The sequence below is a fragment of the Notothenia rossii genome, assembly GCF_949606895.1.
Source record: "Notothenia rossii genome assembly, chromosome: 4".
Lineage (NCBI taxonomy): Eukaryota > Metazoa > Chordata > Actinopteri > Perciformes > Nototheniidae > Notothenia > Notothenia rossii.
In genome coordinates this window covers 57572459-57597495 of record NC_136902.1, presented here as the reverse complement: position 1 = coordinate 57597495, position 25037 = coordinate 57572459, and the positions used below count along the sequence as shown (strand labels likewise).

Sequence of the window (25037 nt, the reverse complement as noted above, 5' to 3'; positions counted from 1 at the left end):
AAATGTGAGCTGAACTAAAACATACTTGTAACACAATTTCAACCACACACACCATCACATACATAACCCAACATTTATCTGTATGTGCATACACACTTGCTCAATTAGACGAGCATCCCGGAAGCTCCCAAACATTTTTTAAATAATAGTATGGCAGCTGCCACCTCAGAAAAATGCCTTGCCACCCCAGCTGCCACCCCAGTTGGCAGCTTTGTTTTGAAAGAAAAGTTGTGGCTCATCGGACATTTATGAGAGAAAAGCTCTAATGTCCGAGTGCAAGTGAATGCAGCACAAGACGCGAGCCTTGTAACCCCTCCTCCGGCCCTGGCGCGAGCCTGGAAATATGATTGGCGGCGATTTCATTTGAACGGGGGGACAGCGCAAAACGAAAAGCATTTCGGATCCAAGTAGACGGAAGGAATGAGGTATTTGCGGTCTACAGTGCAGTAGGGCCTGGCTCATTTCGTGGCATCTGCAGGCAGTGGCAAGTACTTCCGGCATCTGCCACAGAGGCCGCTACTCCGTGGTATCTGTGGCAAGTATATGCCACAGATGTGGTATCTGTGGCAAGTATATGCCACAGATGCCACAACTTGCCGTGGCAAGTATATGCCACAACCATGCCACAACTTGCCGTGGCAAGTATATGCCACAACTTGCCGAGGCAAGTAAATTTATGCCACAAGTTAAGAGAAGGTTTATGGTAGCTGCCACTCGCCTTCCGTGGCAAATGCTGATATTTAAACCCGTATTTATTGCGTAAAATGTCGCTGTTTTGGCATGACTTTATCGGACTGATCTGTACACAAGACTGATGATCTGTCACTGATGGTCCGATCTCTATTTTTCAAAAAGATTAAACATTATATGTTCTATAGATTTTCCTTGGAGAACGTGTTTTGTTAAAATAAATAAACGTGCTATTTTTATGATAATACTCAAGATATATTATTAGTAAGTTGACAAGATCTAACATTGTTGACCAGAGGTGGGAAATAGGCTAACTTGTATACTCAAGTAGCCTACTGTACTTGTGATTTAGAAATGGCCTACTTGTCGGATGAGACGGATAAGCATGACTCAGCGTTCTGTCAAGAACTCGAACAATATAAATTGTTCGCCAGTTTCAAAACGCAATAAAAGGGTGGATAAAAAAGCCTGCATTGTGTCTTGATTTTTAATATACTGTCATGATGTTCTTAACGGAATAACATGGTTTGTTTAGATTCACTGATATCAATATCTAATAAGAATAATCTGAAGCATTTAAATAAAAATGTTCAACCAGAATTAAAATATTAAACAACAAAACAGATACAATGACATTAATCTGTTTATTAACAACGAAAATAATACAAATTAAGTACATATGCCTGGATTTAAAATAACACATTTATACATGTGTATAATCAAATATAACTGTTCTTTGCCTCATTTATAAAATATAAATCTTAGCATCTCACTAGCAGTGGCAACTGCAATCAGTTACAGCTGCCCTAAGTCTGTAGCCAAGTCTAATGACACCATTGTACACGTTGCTGTGTCAATACAGATATTTATTTTTTAATTATTTGTCTTTACTAGTAACAATACACCTGGTTATCGTAGCAAGCAGTGGAAACTCCCCTCAAGAAGCGACAATTGCCAAGGGCTTGCGTTGCAACGCTCACTTGCCAATATTTCTTTTTTTATTAAAATATAGGCCTATGTTTAGCCTACTATCATAGATATAGCACGTTTGTTTATTTTAGCAAACCACGTAGGCTATTCCAAGTAAAATTGAATATAAATGATAATTTATTATCTTTTTGAAAAATAGAGATCGCACATCAGTCCTGTGTACAGATCAGTCCGATAAAGTTATGCCTAAACAGCGACATTTTACACTATAAATACGAGTTTAAATATCAGCATTTGCCACGGAAGGCAAGTGGCAGCTACCGTAAAACTTCTCTTAATTCTGGCATCTTGTGGCAACTCCCGTTCAGCATGCGCAAATGCCACGGCAAGTTGTGGCATATACTTGCCACGGCAAGTTGTGGCATATGCTTGCCAAGGCAAGTTGTGGCATCTGTGGCATTTACTTGCTACGGCAAGTTGTGGCATATACTTGCCACGGCAAGTTGTGGCATATACTTGCCACGGCAAGTTGTGGCATCTGTGGCATATACTTGCCACAGATGCCACAGAGTAGTGGCCTCTGTGGGAGATGCCACAAATGCCAAGGCACATGCCACGGCGAGTAGTAGCAACACTTATTGTGTTCTAGTATGATAAATAAAATAACATTGTACCTTGAAAATCAATGCATTCGTTCATTTGACACGTTGGTGGTTTTAGGTAGGCTATACAGCGACCCCTGGCGGTTCTAGTGTGAAGTAAAAGTAGAAGTAGCCAACCTAAATGTTGGAATACTCTGTCACAAGTAAAAGTCATGCATTAAAACAGGGGTGGGGAACCTCCGGCCCCCGGGCCTTATAAGGCCCGCGAGACCATTTGCTACGGCCCTCGAGGTAATTTATAAACACACGCAAAAGAGAAAAAAATTAAGGAAATCTAGACCGCAAAAAAATTAAACAAGCGAGTGCCTGTTTTTCCTGGCCAAGGTCAGGGTCCTTGAACACAACACGAGCCTAACGTGTCATCACGTGGTATATGTCTCGTCTGACAGGTGTGCAGTTCTTCTGACGGGGAACACCAGAGCGTCGTACCCATAAGGAGCCGGACACATGCCGCAGTATTTTCGTGGCTGTGTCTTTAGTTGTAATCCCAGTGGCGATCTGTTCATCTGTCATACTGATCATACAGTCAATAACTTTGTTGTTATTAGCATCTGGTTAGCTAGCTATGCTAACGAATATAAGAAGCTTTTTCTACAACCAGTGAGGTAAAGGCACATCTTTATATGATCATTATAGTTATAAAAAAACAAGATAATAAAGTAAACAGGTATAAAATACTATATGACAGTAAAAACATTTGTTTATTAATAAACAAGAATACAGTTTGAAAGGGGAGTGATTTGTAAAATATCCATAAAGAAAAATAAATCTGCTTACAGTTCTGTTTCATATTGATGTTGAGAGATCTATCCATAGATCTCCTAATGTTGCTCTCAAAGTGCACCAGATTGATGCTTTTAACTTCAACATTTAAAAAAAAATCAGTCTTGTGTACAGATCAGTCCGATAAAGTCATGCCAAAACAGCGACATTTTACGCGATAAATACGGGTTTAAATATCAGCATTTGCCACGGAAGGCGAGTGGCAGCTACCGTAAACCTTCTCTTAACTCTTAACAGTGGCATTTACTTGCCACGGCAAGTTGTGGCATATACTTGCCACGGCAAGTTGTGGCATATATAAATTGTGGCATATACTTGCCACGGCAAGTTGTGGCATGGTTGTGGCATATACTTGCCACGGCAAGTTGTGGCATCTGTGGCATATACTTGTCACAGATACCACATCTGTGGCATATACTTGCCAGAGATACCACGGAGTAGCGGCCTCCGTGGCAGATGCCGGAAGTACTTGCCACTGCCCGCAGATGCCACGAAATGCGCTTGCTGTCTCTCCTACAGTGACAGAGAAGAGCATGTCAGGTCTGGCTGCAAGGCAATTTTATTTATATAGCACTTTTCTGTACGCGACAATTCAAAGTGCTTTACAAAACAAATTAAAAGACTTGTTAGGAATACATACAGTAAAAACACATATATAATGGCATTTTACAACAGACATTACAAAGCAAAGATAATAAAATAATACAAATAAACACCACAGGTATACAATACATGTTTAAAAGGCATACTGTAGTGCGAATATGAGCAGCTCAATTAAAAGCAGCCAAAGAGATATGTTTTTAGTCTCCATTTAAAAATAGTAAGCGTTTCTGCGAACATGCATGATTTGGGTAGTTTGTTCCAGATTGTCGGGGCATAATAGCTAAATGTTGCCTCTCCATGTTTTGTTTTTATTCTCGGAACCGATAGCAGACCCGTCTCAGAAGACCTGAGGCACCTTGATGGCTCGTAATTATGCAGGAGTTCAACAATATACTTTGGTCCTAAACCATGTAGAGATTTAAAAACTAGCAATAGTATTTTAAAATCAATTATTTGGCCGACTGGAAGCCAGTGTAAAGATTTCAGAACCGGACTGATGTGATCCACTCTTTTAGTGTTATTGAGGACACGTGCAGCAGCGTTCTGAATCAGCTGCAGCTTTCTGATGGATTTTGTTGTCAGCCCTGTGAATACACTATTGCAGCAGTCAAGTCTACTGAAAATAAAAGCATGGACAAGCTTTTCTAAGTCCTGTTGTGACATTAGTTTTGTAATCCTCGATAGGTTATTCAGGCTGTACTCAGCATTGAATCAAAATGCACCATAGCTTTAAATCTTAATAAGTTTGTGAAGCGTTTTGCTGAACAAGATGGTAATCGCCACATTCAGCTGTTATAGGCATGCCAACTTGATGCTCTGCTCACGGATGACTCGATGAGCAAAATAAACTTTTAAGATGATGACCTTACGTGTGTAAATATTTTTTTTCTTTGTGGGGGTCTGCCCCCAAAAAACTGTTTTAAGTCCTGAGAAAGTCAAATAACACGTAAAACCTCACTGCCCAGCCAAAAAAAAGTAACCACTTTGACTTAACTAGGCCAGTAGGTAAGGACTTTCCACTGGATAATAACTGCAGCGATGTGTATGTTTTAGCTGAATACACGTTTTGTAACCCTAACTGATGCAGTTAGTCACTTCTTTAATGTTTGTTCTTTCTCATGTAAAGTCAAGGTTGTAACTGTTTGCAGTAAAGTTGTGGGGTGCTGAACTGTTCCTTTGAATCTTTTTATATATGATAGTAATTACTTGTCTTTCAAATTTGAAGGAGGGTGAGCAAGCATCTTGAGGAACATTCATCATTAACTCCTCCAAAAAATATAGTTTATTCAATAATAACACTGAATATGTGAATCATAAAAGGGATTGACAGCTGATAGGAATAATATGATTGTTAATATGATCATATTCATACAGACACACATCGATGAGAAAGTTAATTAATGTACTTATTGCAGCAGTCTGCATAGATTTGGTACCCCTGCTGGTCTAAGAGTGAAACCAACTCATTCAATTAAAATTCATTCAATTATGTCTGCCACCTTATATATTTATATTAAGGCTTTACTGATGTGCCACAAAAATGTCACCAAATGTTATTGAGTTAAAATATTAATATTGTGGCTTTCCAAGTCAACATTGATTGATATGACTGCGATTAAATCAGAATATACTTCTGCCAGGGATGCCACCCCTCAAAATCTCCTGCCACCCTCTTGCCACCCCATGAACATTTTTCTAGATCCGCCCCTGATTCATGTTAATGTCTCGCAACACTAGATCTAATCAATACATCAAAATTACATTTTAGGAGGAATGAACAACAATAGAGACAAGTTGAAATTTGTCTCTATTCAAATTCTAATAAACATAAATTCATACTCGCAGACGATGAAGTAAATAACTTCAAATAAATGAGTAGATAACTCATAGACCAGTGAATATTGGCCTACAAGAAAATAAAACAATTGTGGAAATCACCAAAACTGCAACAATTTCCATAATACAATTCATTTCTTCTCCTATATGTATAATCATACCATCTATCAGGTAATGTCAATCAGTCATTTCCCACCTTCATTTCTGGTTTGAACTGAAACCGGGCTTATCACTGTTATATAGAAATGCTCTGCTTCACTACAGTCCCGATAAAGTTTGGTTTGTCCATTGAAGGTTACGATGAGCGTTGCGGGGAACAATAGTCCATGCCTCACCTCAGCCTTGCGCAGCTTCATCCTGACGTCATTGAATAGGGCTCTCTTCCCGGCAATATCCGGAGTAATATCAGGAAATATCTTCACTCGCATGTCACGGAAAAGAATCTCTCCCTTGCTTCTTGCCAGCTTCAAGATAGCTTCCTTAGCTTGATATCTCTGCATAGTGACAATCATAGGTCTGGGTCTCAAATCAGTCCCCTGCCCAATCCTGTATGCAATCTCGACTGCCGGTTCACATGAGAGCTCACTTCCGAACACCTCCTTTAAAAAGTTTGTCACAAAGGCAATGGGATCGCTCTTCTCAATGTCCGTTTTCAATCCAATCACACGTAGATTAAACTTTCTGCTTTGAATCTCCATCCTCTCTATTTTGTCTTTGAACTCTTTGTTTTCCTTCATTAGATTGCCATTTGCGGTTTCGAGTATAGCAACCCTACAATCCATGTCGGTTATCCCCTCTTCCATATCACTGAGCTTCTGACAACATGAGTCAAGTTCTCCCTTTAAAGTATAAAGCTGCGGCTGGAATTTCTCGAAAGCAGCCCCTATCTCCTCTCTTATTATGGAGCGTATTAGTACCGACAGCTCCGAGTGGTTCACCTGCGAGGCCCTGCTCTCAATGGTGTTCTCTTCTGCTGCTTGTGTGTCACTCACTCCCGAAAGACCGCTGCTCTCATTCAATGGCACTTTAGCCTTTTTGTTTGATTTCTTCGGTGGCATTACATTCCCCACATCATATTTCGCTCTAAACTTTGAGTGATCAACTTGCTCATCTGATCATAACCTGATTTCTCAAAAAGTTTGCTACTGGAGCTACACGCTCTCAGACTTCACACACAACTTCCGCGCACGCGCATTGACCTCCTCCTCTGAGAGTGAGACCTCCTGATCTCTAGAAGATACCGACCAATTATCTGCTCCACTCGTCTCTGCTGTCCAGCCTATCCATGTGAATGCTATTGAGTTGACCATGCCCTTCATGGAGAGGTGTGAAAACTCTTCTTTGTTCCAGATCACAGCATTGCACCAGAGTGTACACTACGCATGTTCTTCTGTTTCTTCTGGTGTCAATGACCTTGATGCCATTGTTCTCTCTTTGACTTTGACTCCAAACTATAAATATGGATCTGTATAGACTTGTATTAAATAACCATCAGGGACCAACAGTTAGTTTTATTCCCTTTTGTATTTAATCAAATTGTTTGTCTGTATCTAAACGGAGAAGGATTTTGCATCCTTTTTGTAATCATTTATCCTTCTATTTCAAGCTGAAACAGAAATGCTTGTTGCAACATGACTCAGGAGGAGACTCGTCTATGCAGCTGGTTTGAATTATAATGGACACATTGATTGATGTTCCTCACAAGGCAACTCAAAGACCTTTACAAAAAACAATTGAATCCCCCAGTCAGAGCTGGTTGATGTGGCCAGGGAAAGGGAAGTTTGGGATCCTCTGCTGAAACTGCTCCCCCCGCCACCTGACTCCAGTAAAGAGGTTGAAAATGGACGTATGGATAGATGAAAGCCTACTTTGTAGTTCTCTAATTGTGTGGTTTTAACATCGCCGATTGAATCTGATCGCCGATTTTTAATAGTTCTTCTTTGGCTCCTAAAACCAATTACTGCACCTCAGTTTTATCTTTAATTTAAAAAAAGTTCCGTCATATCTGACCATTGATTTGTTCAATGAATGGCTTGTATTGGACCTTATTCCCCCAGGTGAAATAGTAATGTAAATATAAGTGTCGTCTACTGAGCTAAACTAAAGTCTTGATATTTTTTTAATGTGAGCACCTTTTAAAATGGACCTATCATGCTATATTTGAATAATATAGTGTAGGACCATACCTATATAAGGCATATTTATACTTTTTATTTTTCAAAATACCAAACAGATCATGCATTTTAGCCATTCCTCATTTCGCTCAATTTAACACTGTCTTTTCATGGGCTGATTCTGTGAGAAAAGCACCATCTACAGGCCTGGCATATGTACTACAGCGTCTCCAGTGCTTTCGAACGGCAATGTCCGTGGCTGTCTCCTCCTGATTGGTGGAGTTGGCCCAATAGCCGTAGCGCCACTTCTGTGACGTCATAGAAGTGTTCAAATCTGGATCAGTCTGTATCAGATCCGTTGCAGCCCCTTTTTAAGAGATTTGGGTAAGGAGGAAAATAGAGAGGGTTGTGTTTTCTGACACTGGGTGAGTTCCCTGGAAGAACGGGGACACATATTCATGTATAAAAGACGTACAAAAGTGTATTTTGCATGATAGGTCACCTTTAAGTATAGCACCTTGGTATACTTTAGGGCGCGGCTTCTTTGTGATTGGCAGGTCGCTACCAAGGTGTTTTCCTTGTTTCTGTTTTACAACTTTAACCCTTTCACACTGTTTTCCATTCATGAAAGTTAATTGTGACATTTTGTCTGGAGATTGTACTCAACCAGTGTCCCTTCTGCCTCCCAAGTAAAAATACAACGGAAATGGCAAAAATGCCAAACCAAATGAAAATATATGGTCCAACCAATGGGACCAAGTCTGTTTTTCTTGCCAGCTGAAATTCAAAAAATGTGTTTGTAAAACATCTTATCCTTTAGCTCTATAGATCTTACAGTTGCTAGACCTTATCAGCTACAGTGGATTATAACTTCATCAGTCTGTTGTTTGTTCTAAAAGAAAAAGACAGCAAACAACCTGGGTTTTAAAAGAATGTAAGATAGTAAATAATAATGTATGTTATCTTTGCTGTTCAGCTGCTGATATTCTCTTACTTTAGGTTGTATTTGTCATGGCTTCAAATTCACTTATTCTAAAAGCAAGTGAGCTGTGGGTCCACCCTATTTTTTATAAAAACTTAATCTAAACACTCTAAGAAAAACAGACAAACTCTGCAGGGGGGATACAAAATAAACCTCAGCGGGCTTATAACAACTCTCCACTCAAAGATAAAAATGAGAAAATAAAGGTAATTTTGAATGTGTTGCTATCCGCAGAGTTTTGTGTTGGCAGTAGTTCGGACCACTATAAGCAGGCTCCAGATCAGTCCTGTTGGATTCCATGTGCTCAGCAGGAACTTCATGTTGTGTCTGATACAGGAGCTGGCACTTCGATATTTTTCATATCCACAATGATGGAGGAAGTCAGAGCTCATTATTTATTTATTTTTGTCTTCGTGGTCAATTTCACTGTATGATTTGAAGCTTGCTGGGCTTGGATTTAAACAACAAAGACACAAACAATATTCATACTTCCCTTTAAGCCCAAACATAGCATGTTATAACAAAAGTACTGCAGGAAAACATTGGCAACTCTTAAGGTATCAATGAGGTCTTTGCTATGTTTTGCTATGTTTATTCCAGGGAAGGTTCACGGTCTACTCTTCCCTCACCACCCAGTGTAGCCAGTTAGCCTCTCACTCCAAACCATATACTGTATCAAGTTCAATCACAGTGATGTCACCAACAGTGGGGCAAAAAAGTATTTAGTCAGCCACCAATTGTGCAAGTTCTCCCACTTAAAAAGATGAGAGAGGCCTGTAATTTTTATCCTAGATATACCTCAACTATGAGAGACAAATTGAGAAAAAGAAAATCCAGAAAATCACATTCCTCCATGCAGATCTCCTCTAGAGCAGTGATGTTTTGGGGCTGTCGCTGGGCAACACGGACTTTAAACTCCCTCCAAAGATTTTCTATGGGGTTCAGATCTGGAGACTGGCTAGGCCACTCCAGGACCTTGAAATGCTTCTTACGAAGCCACTCCTTAGTTGCCCGGGCGGTGTGTTTGGGATCATTGTCATGCTGAAAGACCCAGCCACGTTTCATCTTCAATGCCCTTGCTGATGGAAGGAGGTTGTCACTCAAAATCTCACGATACATGGCCCCATTCATTCTTTCCTTTACACGGATCAGTCGTCCTGGTCCCTTTGCAGAAAAACAGTCCCAAAGCATGATGTTTCCACCCCCATGTTTCACAGTAGGTATGGTGTTCTTTGGATGCAACTCAGCATTCTTTCTCCTCCAAACACATCTTGTTGAGTTTTTACCAAAAAGTTCTATTTTGGTTTCATCTGACCATATGACATTCTCCCAATCCTCTTCTGGATCATCTAAATGCTCTCTAGCAAACTTCAGACGGGCCTGGACATGTACTGGCTTAAGCAGGGGGACACGTCTGGCACTGCAGGATTTGAGTCCCTGGCGGCGTAGTGTGTTACTGATGGTAGCCTTTGTTACTTTGGTCCCAGCTCTCTGCAGGTCATTGACTAGGTCCCCCCGTGTGGTTCTGGGATTTTTGCTCACCGTTCTTGTGATCATTTTGACCCCACGGGGTGAGATCTTGCATTGAGCCCCAGATCGAGGGAGATTATCAGTGGTCTTGTATGTCTTCCATTTTCTAATAATTGCTTCCACAGTTGATTTCTTCACACCAAGCTGCTTACCTATTGCAGATTCAGTCTTCCCAGCCTGGTGCAGGTCTACCATTTTGTTTCTGGTGTCCTTTGACAGCTCTTTGGTCTTGGCCATAGTGGAGTTTGGAGTGTGACTGTTTGAGGTTGTGGACAGGTGTCTTTTATACTGATAACGACTTCAAACAGGTGCCATTAATACAGTTAACAAGTGGAGGACAGAGGAGGCTCTTAAAGAAGAAGTTACAGGTCTTTGAGAGCCAGAAGTTTGTTTGTAGGTGACCAAATACTTATTTTCCACCATAATTTTCAAATAAATTCTTTAAAGATCAGACAATGGGATTTTCTCTATTTTTTTTCTCATTTTGTCTCTCATAGTTGAGGTATACCTAGGATGAAAATTACAGGCCTCTCTCATCTTTTTAAGTGGGAGAACATGCACAATTGGTGGCTGACTAAATACTCTTTTGCCCCACTGTGTGTGTTTGTGGACTACGGCTCAGAATCCTTGAGTTAGACGGTTTGGTCTTCGCTATTTTGGTTTTTGAATGCTGAAGAAGATATCGGTAGGTGACCATAATGTCACAATTATTTTTCATGAACTCAAAATACATTGTGAAAGACTTTAAATTGTATAGCCAAAACACAGACAGCACCCAAACTGTAAACACCATGGCTGTCAGGTAAGTGAAGCAGGGTGGACCCAAAGCAAGACAAGGGAGCACTTATTATTCAAATCTTATTATTCAAGGCAAAACAGAACACAATTGACCAATCACAACAAACAAGAATCCAACAAAGACTAAACAGAAAGAACATGACTTAAATACGAGCAGAACTAATGAGGGGATAAAGTGCAGGTGTACAGGAGCTAATGAGGAACAGGTGGAACTAATAAGGCCAGGACAGACAGTCAAAACAGGCGTGAAAACACACAACGACAGGAAATCAAAACAAACTTGATACATGCACACACTGCCTTATCGCATATTTGACTCTAAATGGGATCATTATAAAAACAATTGCGACCATAAACCCAATACGAAAGTGTTTAATTTGGCAATAAATCAAGTGAGAAGTAAGGTCATTTTCTCCCTGGCATTTATACAATACATATACATATTTTTGCAACCTGTAGTTTCCCCCCTTGTTGTGGAGAGAATCCTCATTTAAGTCACTCTCATTGGGGCTTCTCTTTTTAAGACCTGAAGGTGCAGCATGGTTCAAACTAGTGATGGCAGTTTGACACTGAAGCTTCGAACGGAGCTTCAACCCTGGACTTCCTATTCCATAGAAGCAGTGCTTCGAAGCTTGCTTCAAATCACGTGACATGTGACGTCCGAAGCAGCAACTGCTTCAAATCACGTGACATGTGACGTCCGAACCAGCAACTGCTTCATTTCCGGAAAGAATCAACTCACTGGTTCGCCGTCCAATCAGGTGATTCAATGCACTGCCTCGTCTCGATTCTGACAGGTGACAGGTTGAAATAGTTTCACATTTGAGCGCTTCAACACTTTATAACCAATCTAAACAATGCGCAATGTGTGGGTTGTTGTCGTAGTTTGCATTGTTGCTGTTGAGTTGTTGTTGGCATTGTATTTTAATTGGATCATTATAGAGCAAGCCAGGAAGATAAATAGGTCGTTCTGGCTCGTGAAACACTTCGAAATGTGGAGAAGTTGGGAACAAAAAGACAATGAGTAATATAAAAACACTTCGATAGTCTAAGGAATTGATAGCCCAGTGGACAGAGCCGGCGGCCAGGATGCGGCGATATCTTCCGCGCAGCTGGTTCAAAGCTCGGAATAGTTCAACTTTTAATTTTAATACTTTAATAACTGATAAAAGGCCCTCTCCACCCCAAAAAATTTCAAGCACTCTCGAGTCTCTTCTCAATAACCCAATACACACTATTATCAATCTTTAATTGCAAATAGAACATGATATTCAGTCTTAGTGTGTGTGTGTGTGTCTCGAATATTTTTCAAGGCAAAGATGCGTTAAACCCACTGCAGCCTTGCACTTCGCCAGGAGAGGTCGCTGTAACTGAAGCTTCGAGAAATGAACCTATTTCCGACACAATTGTCCAAGTGGTTCGACGCTTCATTCAAAACTTCATTTTGCCATCACTAGTTCAAACCATTGAAGAGATACCAGTGAGGTTGTCACGATTCTGTCTAGGTTTGGGTGTTTTGCTGTTTTCCCTGGCATGTTTTCCTCCTGTTTATTGTCTGGTCCTTTTCCCTGGTGTGTCTAATTGTCTGATTGTGTTCACCTGGGCCCCTGTGTTTTCTCCTCCCTCCTCACCTGTGTCTTGTTGTGTGATTAGTCTTTTGTGTATTTAAGTTCTGGGTTTTCTGTCTGTCTTTGTCGGTTCGTCTTGTGCCATGACTAGTTATGCGGTGAGTGTTCTGTTTTGTCATTGTGTATATATATATATCATGGCCTTGAAATAAAGGAGTTTTTTCAGTTTACAGGACTGTCTCAGAAAATTAGAATATTGTGATAAAGTTCTTTATTTTCTGTAATGCAATTTAAAAAAAAAAAAAAAATGTCATACATTCTGGATTCATTACAAATCAACTGAAATATTGCAAGCCTTTTATTATTTTAATATTGCTGATTATGGCATACAGCTTAAGAAAACTCAAATATCCTATCTCTAAATATTAGAATATCATGAAAAAGTATACTAGTAGGGTGTTCAACGAATCACTTGAATCGTCTAATTAACTCGAAACACCTGCAAGGGTTTCCTGAGCCTTGAAAAACACTCAGCTTGGTTCAGTAAACTAAATCACAAGTATGGGGAAGACTGCTGATCTGACTGCTGTCCACAGGACCGTCATTGACACCCTCCATCAGGAGGGTAAGACACAAAAAGAAATTTCTCAAAGAGCAAGCTGTTCACAGAGTGCAGTTTCAAAGCACATCCACAAAAAGTCTGTTGGAAGGGGGAAATGTGGCAGGAAACGCTGCACAACCAAGAGAGATGACCGCAGCCTTAACAGCATTGTGAAGAAGAGTCGCTTCCAGAATTTGGGGGAGCTTCAAAGACAGTGGACTGAAGCTGGAGTCCAGGTATCAAAAGTCACTGTTCACAGACGTGTCCGGGAAATGGGCTACAATAGCCGTATTCCCATGGTCAAGCCACTTCTGAACTCAAGACAACGGAAGAGGCGTCTGACTTGGGCTAAGGAAAAGAAGCACTGGACAGTTGCACAGTGGTCCAAAGTCCTCTTTTCAGACGAAAGCAAGTTTTGTATTTAATTTGGAAGTCAAGGCGCCAGAGTCTGGAGAAAGGCTGGAGAGGAGCAAAATCCAAGTTGCTTGAAATCCAGTGTGAAGTTCCCACAGTCAGCGATGGTTTGGGGAGCCATGTCAGCTGCTGGTGTTGGTCCACTGTGTTTCATCAAGCCCAGAGTAAATGCAGCTGTGTACCAAGAGATTTTAGAGCACTACATGCTTCCGTCTGCTGAAAAGCTCTATGGAGATGAGGAATTCATTTTCCAGCATGATCTGGCACCTGCCCACAGTGCCAAAACCACCAGTAACTGGTGTACTGACCATGGCATTACTGTCCTCGATTGGCCTGCAAATTCCCCTGACCTGAACCCCATAGAGAATATGTGGGGTATTGTGAAGAAGAAGCTGAAAGACACCAGACCCAACAATGCTAATGAGCTAAAGGCCGCTATTGAAGCATCCTGGGCATCCATAACACCTCAGCAATGCAACAGGCTGATTGCCTCCATGCCACGCCGCATTGATGCAGTAATCCGTGCAAAAGGATTCCCAACCAAGTACTGAGTGCATTAATGGACATTTTCAAATGTTTGATTGTGTTTTGCTGTTATAAATCTTTTTTTTTTACTTGGTCGGAGGAACTATTCTAATTTTTTGAGATAGGATTTTTGAGTTTTCTTAAGCTGTATGCCATAATCAGCAATATTAAAATAATAAAAGGCTTGCAATATTTCAGTTGATTTGTAATGAATCCAGAATGTATGACATTTTTGTTTTTTTAATTGCATTACAGAAAATAAAGAACTTTATCACAATATTCTAATTTTCTGAGACAGTCCTGTATATCTGCATTTGGGTCCTGCTTGTTTCACAAACCGTGACAGAGGTTGTGTTGATCTTGAACATAACCTTCCCACAGTATAACATGGGAACATTGACCCCAAACTTTAAGGTCCTATATCCACAAAGCCCCTTTTCTTGAGCACCAGCGTATTTTTTTCAATGGATTCCAATGAGAACAGAATGCATGCTGTTGCAAGTGGCTGCCTCGAGTAAAAGTGTTACACAAAGCGTATTTTTTTCAGAGCTGACCAACTTTTTTGTACAGAAACTCACAGCAAAGACCAAAAAGCTCATTTGTTTTTGCAGGTCTGTCTGGCGGACCCTGAATGAGGCTGCCGGTGATGTTGTCACTTTATCTCTGTATGTGGATCGTCCTCCTCACTCAGCTGTCAGACTGAGCGGTGAAGCTCACAAAGTGACAAAGTGAGAGAGTAAGAATCCTCCAGTTGGTGTTCATGATGAAAACAACAATTTCATATAAATAGTAGCACAAACATATAATAAATCCAAGGGGGCCAAACTCATCAGTCATAAAACAGTGTGATAAGATATTGTTGTAATCAAGATAAACAAAAAGTGGTGCAAGTGTTTTTGTGATAACCTTGGAGGAGGCTCTGCCCAGCCTGTCCCTTTTTGTCAAAAATAGACCCTGTGAACACAGAGCCTTAGATGAGAAATATGTAAAAAAAAAAAAATGTCCTCTTCAGTTATGAAGGCTGGATATTCCTCTGCAGCTCACAGAAGAACAGATTATAGTTGGGATGAGTGCCGTTTTGTTTGTTATCACCTTTGTGATATGCAGGATCTCAACTGGACACTAGACGCTGCACTAGGTCAGAAACCAGAGGAGACTGTGAAGTCCATCGTAGATAGACCACTTTTGGTCAAAATGTACTCTCCATTAAAGACAGCTCATTCTGAAATAGCCTCCCAACTGAGATACAGGATTGTCCCACTCTCAATAGCTTCAAAGGTCAACTCAAAGAATGGTTGAGAAACAAACAGACGTGCAATCACCGCTAAATGCACTTTAATACAGGGGTATCTCCTCTTGCACTTTATGCATCTCTCGTATCATCTCTTGCACTTTGCAAGTCGTTGCTGCTATATTGTATTACCATGTCATAAATACTTGTGTATGCTGCTCTTGCTCTTCCTGCATATCATTTATTTATTTGTTGCTATGTTTATAAATGTCATGTTCTTATATGTTGTATGTCAGGGACTACGGATGGAAATGAGCTCAAAGCTAAAATCCGGCATTTTTACACTTGAAGCATTAATTGTCTTAAAGGTGGGGTATGTAATTTATTTCTGATATTTTTTTGTTGATAATCCATGGAATGATCTTAACATCCCAATAGCAATGAATATATGAAATGCTTTGACAATAAATACATTAAAAAATGTGGAAGCCATGACTCTGTAAAAAGCACGACCAATCATTTTAGCCGGCCCGGCTAAAATAACTGGCCTACCTGCCTGTCAGCCTTCCATCTTGTGCACAAACTTATCTTGTGCCCTCATTGGTTAAGTGTGTGTTCGTGTGTGTTGGAGGAGCGGCTCTGTAAGGAAGTCTGAAGGAAGGGGCAGATTTTTTCCGGTTGTGTACTTCAAATTCCAGCCCACTCGAGCTGGTTTCTCCAAAATTACCTACCCCACCATTAAGGTGCATTGTCCCTATTCAAATAAACGATTAAATGAAATGAAACTGTAAGAAGGTTCATTTACATAGAAAGGTTGGAGACGATGCAAATATCAGCAGTAAATAATCTGTTTTCATATGTGTGTGTCAGGTGATGGACAGGTGGATTTCGAGGAGTTTATGACGATCCTTGGACCCAAACTGCTGTCGTCTGAAACGAGAGATGGCTTCCTGGGCAGCACAATAGATAGCATCTTCTGGCAGGTAAAACTTTATCTTCTTCAACACATCTGTTCTGTTCTCTGCTGAATCGTGGTTTGAGCTGCATGTCAAGACACGGGTGCTGTATGTCTCAGTTAAAAATACATTTACTTCCAAGGAGAGCAGGAACCACTGATGAATAGTCCTGCCATTGCTCAATCATTCTTTTCCCTCGAAACCAAGGGCTAACAACTATGTTGGTTTTGTGAGTGGTTCAGAGTAATGGTTGTTGGTCTGCTGTACTTAATAAGTTCAATTCAAGCTTCTCTCATGTATGACTGTTTCCGAATGATCCCAGAGAAATAAAAAAGTACCATTGGGACTCAAATTGAATACATATTTGGTTAAATGTTAAGATGTTCAAATTGCATACTACATTATTATACACATTTTGATTATCCTGAATGTGACATCGTAATCTGAGGAGAAATGTCTACTTAAAGCCAGGAGAAAGGCTTGTTTACAGAAGTTATATTACAATTGGGAATGCATGCACAGCAGAGGGAAGGATGTTTTTCCTCCTCGTCCTCTCTCCTTCCCTGACCTGTGATCCAAAAGTCAATCTGAGCACTCTATTTTGAAGGATTTCTTCATTCCTAAAATAAATCTAGAGAAGGGAGGAAGCTTCTAGAGACGCTGTTAGTGAGGATGCACTGGTGGATCCTTTACACAAGTCTTCCAGCCCCTGTGACATACACAGGGGCGCCGTAAGGGGGTGAAAGGTTAGGACGATTCTAAGGGCCCGTGACTAGCAGGGGGCCCCAAAATGTTTAAAACATTAAGAAAAAAAATGTAAGTACCTTTTCATCAATAATTAACATTAATATAACGTTATATTGCGTAGTAGGCTACTCACTAAACTTACGATTCATTTAACCTATTTTCTTCCAAAAGTTAATTATCCAAAGCCTCTGTACACCCCCCTCTATTTACATGTAATGGTTTGGTCCTGCGACTCCTGCCTCCAAACGCGGAAACGGCACTTTCTGGCAGAGTGAAAGCATGTGAGGAGGGATGCTAGTAGCCTACGTAGTGTACGTGTGTTGTAATCTATGGTTGTAACCTATGGTTGTAACATGTCTCAACGACTCACAAAGTCAGGCTCTAAGAAAAGAACAGAAAGGAGAGAAAGACAGGAGAGAGGGACTAAAGGGCGACAGTATGTAACCCAGTTTTTCACAAGAAAAGGTGGGTGTGGTCCATTAGCTAAGCCTAGTCCATTGTAAATTGTAATGTTTTTTTTTACTAAGCTGACATTAAGTAGGCTACTGTTAATATCTTCACAGAAAATTCAGAGGTTTTTCATTTCACTGCTCTTTTAGCTGACATTAAATGCAGGCACATGTTTATCAGCTATTCATACTAAATCAGTTGTCCCTGCCCCTGGTGCCAGGACCAACAGATCCATCTTCAGGCTCAGCAGCCCTGTCCCCCCCATAAGGCTGAACCTGAACCAGCTTTTCTCCCAACTGAAGGAGGTGAGGAGCATTGTGTTGAATGACATGCCACTTAACATATCTGAAGGGAGACTGGAATACAACACATATATATATATATATATATATATATATATATATATATATATATATATATATATATATATATATCAAAACAAAAAACTAACATCTAATTTAAATTATACATTTCAAACACAGTATTTTCCCACATAGCCAATGATCTATATAAAACAAAAAACTGCTTTAGTCTATTTAGGATGTTTGAAGCGTTGAGTGATCAGTCTGTATTCTGTAAATAAAATGTTAAGCACCGACATTTTGGTTATGATATTAATACTAATATTATTATATTATCATATGTGTCATGTACACTCTACACTCTACAGAGCCAGGGCCCTCTTCAGTTTTGTCAGGAAGGTGTGTGGAAGTGGAGGAAGAGGTGAAGGACAGTGACAGTGCCAGTGGCAGTACCAGTGTAGATGATAAGGATGAAGGCTCCAGTAAAGACAAGAGAAGGTGCACAGAAAGGGACAGACAAAGTGAGGAAAGAGACAGACAAAGTGAGGAAGCTGTAAATGACAAGTTATGCAACACAGATTCTGTGGAAGAAAATCTTCTGTCAAATGACCCAGCTTTGTGGCCAGCAAATATGACTAATATGGACAGGGAGTCTATAGTTAGGAAATTGGCCACAACAAGAGATGAAGACCAACACATGCTACAGGATTCTGAAGGAAAGGCATTCCCAGAATACTTGCAGTATATTAAGGCAGCCAATGGAAGAGAAAAGGTGAAAAGAGACTGGGTGATTCACAGCAAAAGCACTAATGCACTATATTGCATCCCATGTGTGCTTTTCTCCCATGAACAAAAAAGACCTTCCCTTAATGTACTGAACAGTCAACATGGATATAAAATGTCTGATATGAAGTGACGCTGTATGTATGATAAGTTCCCGGCCCATGAGAAGAATAAGGCACACAGAGACTGCTACTTAAAGTGGAAGAATTTGCATCAATCTGTAATGGAAGTTAGCGGCATTGACTGTCAGTTGCAGAAGCAGATACAAATAGAAACTGAGAAAAATAGAGCTCTCTTGAAGAGAATCCTGGATGTAACACTGCACTTGGCATCATGGAATTTACCTTTCAGGGGTAAAACCAAAGATCTGAATGACATTCACAATGGCAATTTCCTAGGCACACTAGAGCTATTAGCTCATTACGACCCACTGTTGAATGAACACTTACAAAAAGTTAAGGACAAAAAGAAAGGAACCAGGCTGACACATTATTTGAGCTCTGACATTCAAAATGAATTCATTGAGTTATGTGGCAGAATAATTTTGAAAACAATTCTAAAGGAAAGAGAGGATTCTATTTATTATTCAGTTATCTGTGATGCTACACCAGACATTTCACATACTGAGCAGAATGTTGTGCTCATAAGATATGTGAATTATTGTAACAAAGAAACTGATGACTGGGAGATCACTTAACGGTTCCTTGAATTCAAGGACTTCCACAAAAAGACAGGGAGTGAGATGGCCGAGATGATTGAAGATGTGCTTCAAGAATAAGGGATAGACATTGCAGATTGCAGAGGGCAGGGATATGACAATGGGGCAAACATGTCAGGAAAAGTCAAGGGAGTCCAAACCCAAATACTGAAAAAAAAAAATCTGGCTACATTTTCACCTTGTGCCTCCCACACCCTAAATCTTGTAGGTGTGCATGCTGCAGAATCAAGCACAGAAGTGTCAATTTTTTTTGGCTGCATCAATCGCCTTTACACACTTGTTAGTGCCAGTCCAGCGCGATGGGCCATCTACAAAGAGAAAACAGGTTGCTCTTTGCATCGCCTCTCCGATACCCGCTGGAGTTCAAGGATCCACGCTGTTAAACCTGTAGCAAGACACCTACCTGATGTCATTGAGGCCCTTGATAGCATACTCATGACATGCAGTCTCACGAGTGAGTCCAGATCAGATGCTAGTGGGCGAAAGACCTACTTCATGTCATTCAATGCTATTGTCCTCCTCACTGTCTGGCTAAAAGTACTGCAATGCATTGAGGACAGTAATACAATTCTCCAGTCTGGGAAGATCTCACTCGATATAGAGACAGCCAATATCAGAGACTTAAAGGAAGAGATACAGGCTCTTAGAGATGCATGGGAGTCACTCCTGTCTGAGGCAACACTGATTGCTGCTCAAATGGATGTTGCACCTGAATTTAGCATGGAACACTGTCGCAAGAGGAAAAGGAAGAGAATCCATGATGAGACCTCTCAAGAGAAGACAGATCAGGACAGTGCAGCAACGGTGTTCCGCAACACAGTGTTTTTTACTGCAATGGACAAGATCATATGCGACTTAGACACTAGGTTCCGCACCAATCAATGTATTGTGGAAGAATTTTGTTGTTCTGAAAGTTGGGCAGATTGCTGAGGATAAAGTCCCTTCTGTTTGCCAACCACTGATCAGGAAGTATTCAAGAGATCTTACACCTGAGTTTGAAAATGAAGTAAGTCACCTGAACACTGTGTATGCTGCCACTTTCCACTCTAACTTGTCCCCTCTTGGTCTCCTGAATGCAATCACAAGATGCAGCTGCAAAGCATTTTTGGAGAAGTGTGCATTGTTTTACGTATATTTTGCACACTGCCTGTAACTGTTGCAGGAGGTGAGAGAGCTTTCAGTAAGCTAAAATTGATAAAAAACTATTTGAGGTCCACTATGTCTCAGGACAGGCTTTGCAGTCTTGCCATGCTGTCCATTGAAAGCCAGTTAGCTAGAAAGCTGGACTTCAAGGACTTAATCAGTGACTTTGCCTGTAAGAAGGCTAGGCGCTGGGCTCTTGGTGATTAAGGCTGAGCAAGGACTCAGATGCATGTTGAGAAAAAGACTAAGAACAGGTAAGAGGCTCTGATTTGGCACCACCATAAGGCCTTTTCATTTCCATTTCCGTTGTGTTCCACTTTAATACCTGCTTATTTTGTAGTTGGTATGTATATTTAATTTTAAAATCTGCTGCTTATGTTATTTTTTGTGTTATAGCATTTTATAAATGATTTTGTTGGTGGTAATGTTCACTTTATTTTAATTTAAGAGGTCATGTTATATTTATTTGGATTTATGCATTCATGTTGAGAATGTTCCATTCATAAATGTTATTATTAAAAAGGCATTTACACCATAAAAGATGACTATTGAGGTCTATTGTCAGGAATGTTAGTCTTATATCAAATAGTGAATTCTACTGCAGCAGAATGTTGCACGTCTGCACAGTGTTATATTTTCACAGCTCACTGTCAGTAAATATTGTGCGGTTAGTATTGGACTACAAGATAGATGCAAGCTGGAGTTATTTAAAGCATAAATGAGTGGGTTGGGTTCTGGAGGTGTGGTTAGCAATTGTGCTTGGTTGGCGTGGCCTGGGCCTGGTGGTGGGGGGGCCCAATTTGATATATTTTTATGGGGCCCAAAATCCCTGGCGGCGCCCCTGGACATACAACAGAGCAGGAAACAATGCTGGAAATAACAAACCACCTTATGCCAGGATGTCAATTAAATTAAAATGATATATTAAGTAATTATGTTCATTTGAAAGTGATCATAAAAAATGTGGTTATAAAATATTGAGAGGGCTCTTGTAGTCACACGTCATATTTTATTTACATTACTTTAAAATGAGCGCTCCTGACCATTTTGTTAAATGCATGTTGCCTCACCCCCTTGATTCCTCTGTCCATGTGCCTATTCCTCGCCACTAATAGCATCTTAGGTAGAAGGGACTGAGATGTGATGAAAGGAGGCTTGGTAAGAAATCATGGTCGTTGTGATGCCCCTGTGGGCTCATCTTGAGAGGGTGTGGCTGTGCTGCATCCAGACGCCTTGATTGCAGTAACTCAGGGCACCAGACCTAAGCCTCTCTGCTCCTCTCTGTTCTCCCTCTGCTTTCTGATACAGGCACCTGGTTCTGTTGAGTATGCTATGAGTTATTTCAGTTGCTTCACTTTGTGCACCCTCACACATACATGTCCATGCAACCCTCACCCTGCATTTACATTACTGAATACCACTTACGTCCACACCTCATGCTTTACTTACTTTCAGGGTTCCCGCGGGGTCTTAAAAAGTCTTACATTTGATAATCTGAATTTAAGGCCTTAAAAAGGTCTTAAATATGACCAACAAAATAAGAAAGGTCTTAAATATGATTTAGAAGGTCTTAAAAATGATCGGATTTGAAAGGTACTTCTGTGTTGAGATCGCGTCTAAATGTGTTTTGGGGGAAATGTCCGGGCTGCAAAGTAACCAGTACGGTAAGAGCCTTTCAGTTCCCCCCAACAATTTGTATTGAAATAAATCAACATGGAACTAGTAATCACTAACTTTGTTTCCCCCAGCCCCTTATCGGAGAACACCCAGCTAGTAACTTAGCAACCAAGCTTCAGTTAGCGGCAGTCAGAAACTCAGGTATCTTCGAATCTACTTACAAATAAATATGGGGAAGTGTAAGTTCAACCGTATTTGGTTGGAAAACATCGAATTTAGTGCTTGGTTGAAACCAGTGGAGGGGAACGTGTTTGAAGCCCGCTGCACCTTTTGCAAAATAAATTAGCGTTTGTTTTGCTAATTTAGCGTTAGCTAGTGCAGCAGCTCCGGCAACAACACCGGGGGACCTCCGGGCGACGTTTGGGTCTACGTCAACCCTAAAAGCGGAGGTGCTGTAGACGCTAAATACCGTAGCTAAACACCAATCATGCAACAGCAACGATGAAATAGTGTAGCCAAGGCAGCAGAGCTCTGAATATAGCTCTTGTTACTCTCTCTCTCTCACACACACACACACACACACACACACACACACACACAATACGATTATTCATTGACTTTGAAAACATCAATTTATTGAATTTTAAAACAAATAATCATTTGAACAGTATCTTTTTAACTGTTGATTACCCTGAACATATAATTCAACTGAAAAACCAATACAAAAATAAATTATACATTTAAATAAATAATATCAAAATAATAAATACCAATAAACAAGATCAACAAATATTTTGGAGCGCACTTCCACAAGCTATTAAACATATATAAATAAGATAAATAAAAATAAATTAGACTAAAATGTATTAGATCAAATATGTTGTAGTGCACTGTCACAACCTAGCAAAGCAAAATTCAGTTTTTTCCGATGTCGTTTTCGTAATTGTGGCAGGCCAAAATCGTAATTGCGATTAAAATACGATTAATTGCACAGCCCTAACACACACACACATAGGCCTACACACTTTTTGTCTAACACGCTAACACAGTTCTGTGTACTGTTAAGGTGTTATGTTCAGTCATTGTTCTTATGTTGAACATGAATACATTTACTTTGTAAGTAATTATGGGACGTATTTCTTCTTTCATAGCAATTTTCCTTCACACTTTCTTTCCGTGAAATAGGTCTTAAATTCTATTCAAAGTGCTCTTAAAAAGGTCTTAAAAAGTCTTAGATTTGAGTAGGCGAAACCTGCAGGAACCCTGTACTTTGCACTGAATTAATTTGGTTGGTTTGATTTACTTGCTTAAATCAACATATTTTGTTAACCGTTGATATGGTGTGTCTCCTCTTTGTTGTGGCCTTTTGAGCCAGGTCATAACAGTCCTACAAAGTGGGAAATTGGAAAAGCCTTTTATTATAGAATTTACAAGTATTTATAGCTAGTAGAAGTATTAACACTTACACATACTACACAGAGCTGGATCTGCACGCAGAGAGATTACCAGTGTGTCCTTTAATTTACAGAACGGGTTAAAATTGCAGAAGCCTTTTCTCACAAAATCATATATGATTTTAGTTGACATCAGAAACCTATCTGAAGGAATCAAAATAATGGTAATCTAATTTCAATACATTTTGAGTAAGTAATAAATTCATTAACATTTGCATTTTTGTTGAGGAGCAAATATCCCCCTTATTTGTTTTTATTTTTAAAAATAATAAAGAAGACATTATATTTCAAGCCTAAAAGTACTTCACTCTTCTGAATGAATGTAATCTAAAAGTCTTGTTTCTAAGAAATACATTAATTTTTTTAAAGTTTCCATGTCTCCCACTGTTTCTTTACATCTTTAAATGGCAGAGCTAATCAAAAGCCTAATATAGAGCGATTGATGTTCTCCAACATGCTGGTAATATATGACCCTGCCAGAACTGCCTTTGGAAAAGAAGGCTTTCGACAATCTGTAGAGAATTTGTCAATGTACTAGGGGTAAAAAAATTGACTTTAAATGAGTGAAACAGAGAGTGGTAAATGTGTTTGACAACAGAAAGACTGAGATAGATGAAGAAAGACAAATGGAGCAGGTGTAAGAGACAGAACAGACATTTGACTCTGATAGTAACACTTGGCAGGCCCTCCTCTCCGTGTTATCATCGACTTGACCCCAGCTTCTTCTTGGGGGGGGCGCGGGGGGGGGGGGGGCCTTGTGGTTCACACCTCCAGGACATAAGTCTCCGGAGGTGTGGGTGCAGGGTGGGCTGCCAGTCCAATTGGGCTGCCGCAGTGCCCTTGGCCCATGCAGAAAGGCAGTGAGAAGTTTCTTTTACCCTTCCAGGTCAATCTGGTGGTTGGGATGGCTGGCTTTGGTTTGTTAATTACTCACATTATCCGTCTGACAAATCATTGCTTAGTGACTGGAATAATTTGCAACTGTCTCATCTGATTTGTTTTTTAGAAGAATAAATGTACCAAATAAATGATTCATATGATTATTTCTCCATATGCTGCACAGATGATTAGTTGCTTGATGTATTACAGTTGAGTGCTTAGTTTGGTTTGTTTATGGATTATGTGTGACTCAGTGGTGGAAAGTAACAAAGAATCTTTACCAAAGAACAATACTATTTTGAATTTGTTATGAATACTCCAGTATTTCCATTTTATTACTTCTACTCCACTATATTTAATAGTGAAATATCACGCTTTTTACACCACAACTCTGTTAAATGGACTCTGAGGTACGGATCATCTTAGATATGTCTCCCACCCACTCCATGACACAAGTGTACCTTCAGTGAAAGACTCATTCGACCAAGATGCACCACAGAGCGCAACAGGAAGTCCTTCCTACCTGTGGCCATCAAACAGGAAGTCCCTCCTGCTTGCAATGCCTGCACACATTTAACTTTGTGTTTTATTTGAATACATCTTATTTTATCTTTTACTGCACATTATTACTTCTTATATTATATAAGCATTATATTTTTATTTTATTCATCTTGTAATGGAAAAACTGTCACAAAAACATTTCCATTTGGGATTATTACAG

General features: G+C 40.0%; 1 protein-coding gene across 3 annotated transcripts in view; it reads left to right on the top strand.

The window, feature by feature from the left end:
- Positions 1-25037, top strand: part of caln1 (calneuron 1) — a 274355-nt gene that overhangs the window by 99968 nt on the left and 149350 nt on the right. For 2 of the 3 annotated variants that reach the window (XR_013807575.1, XM_079677744.1), the window contains exons 4-5: positions 16138-16250; positions 17641-17725. Coding sequence is in view for 2 of the 3 variants with exons in the window: in XM_079677744.1 (XP_079533870.1) it covers positions 16138-16250; positions 17641-17725 (198 nt within the window). In the remaining variant the exon portion in view is untranslated. The remainder of the gene's footprint in view (positions 1-16137; positions 16251-17640; positions 17726-25037) is intronic. The other variant, XM_079677745.1, reaches the window with a different exon arrangement.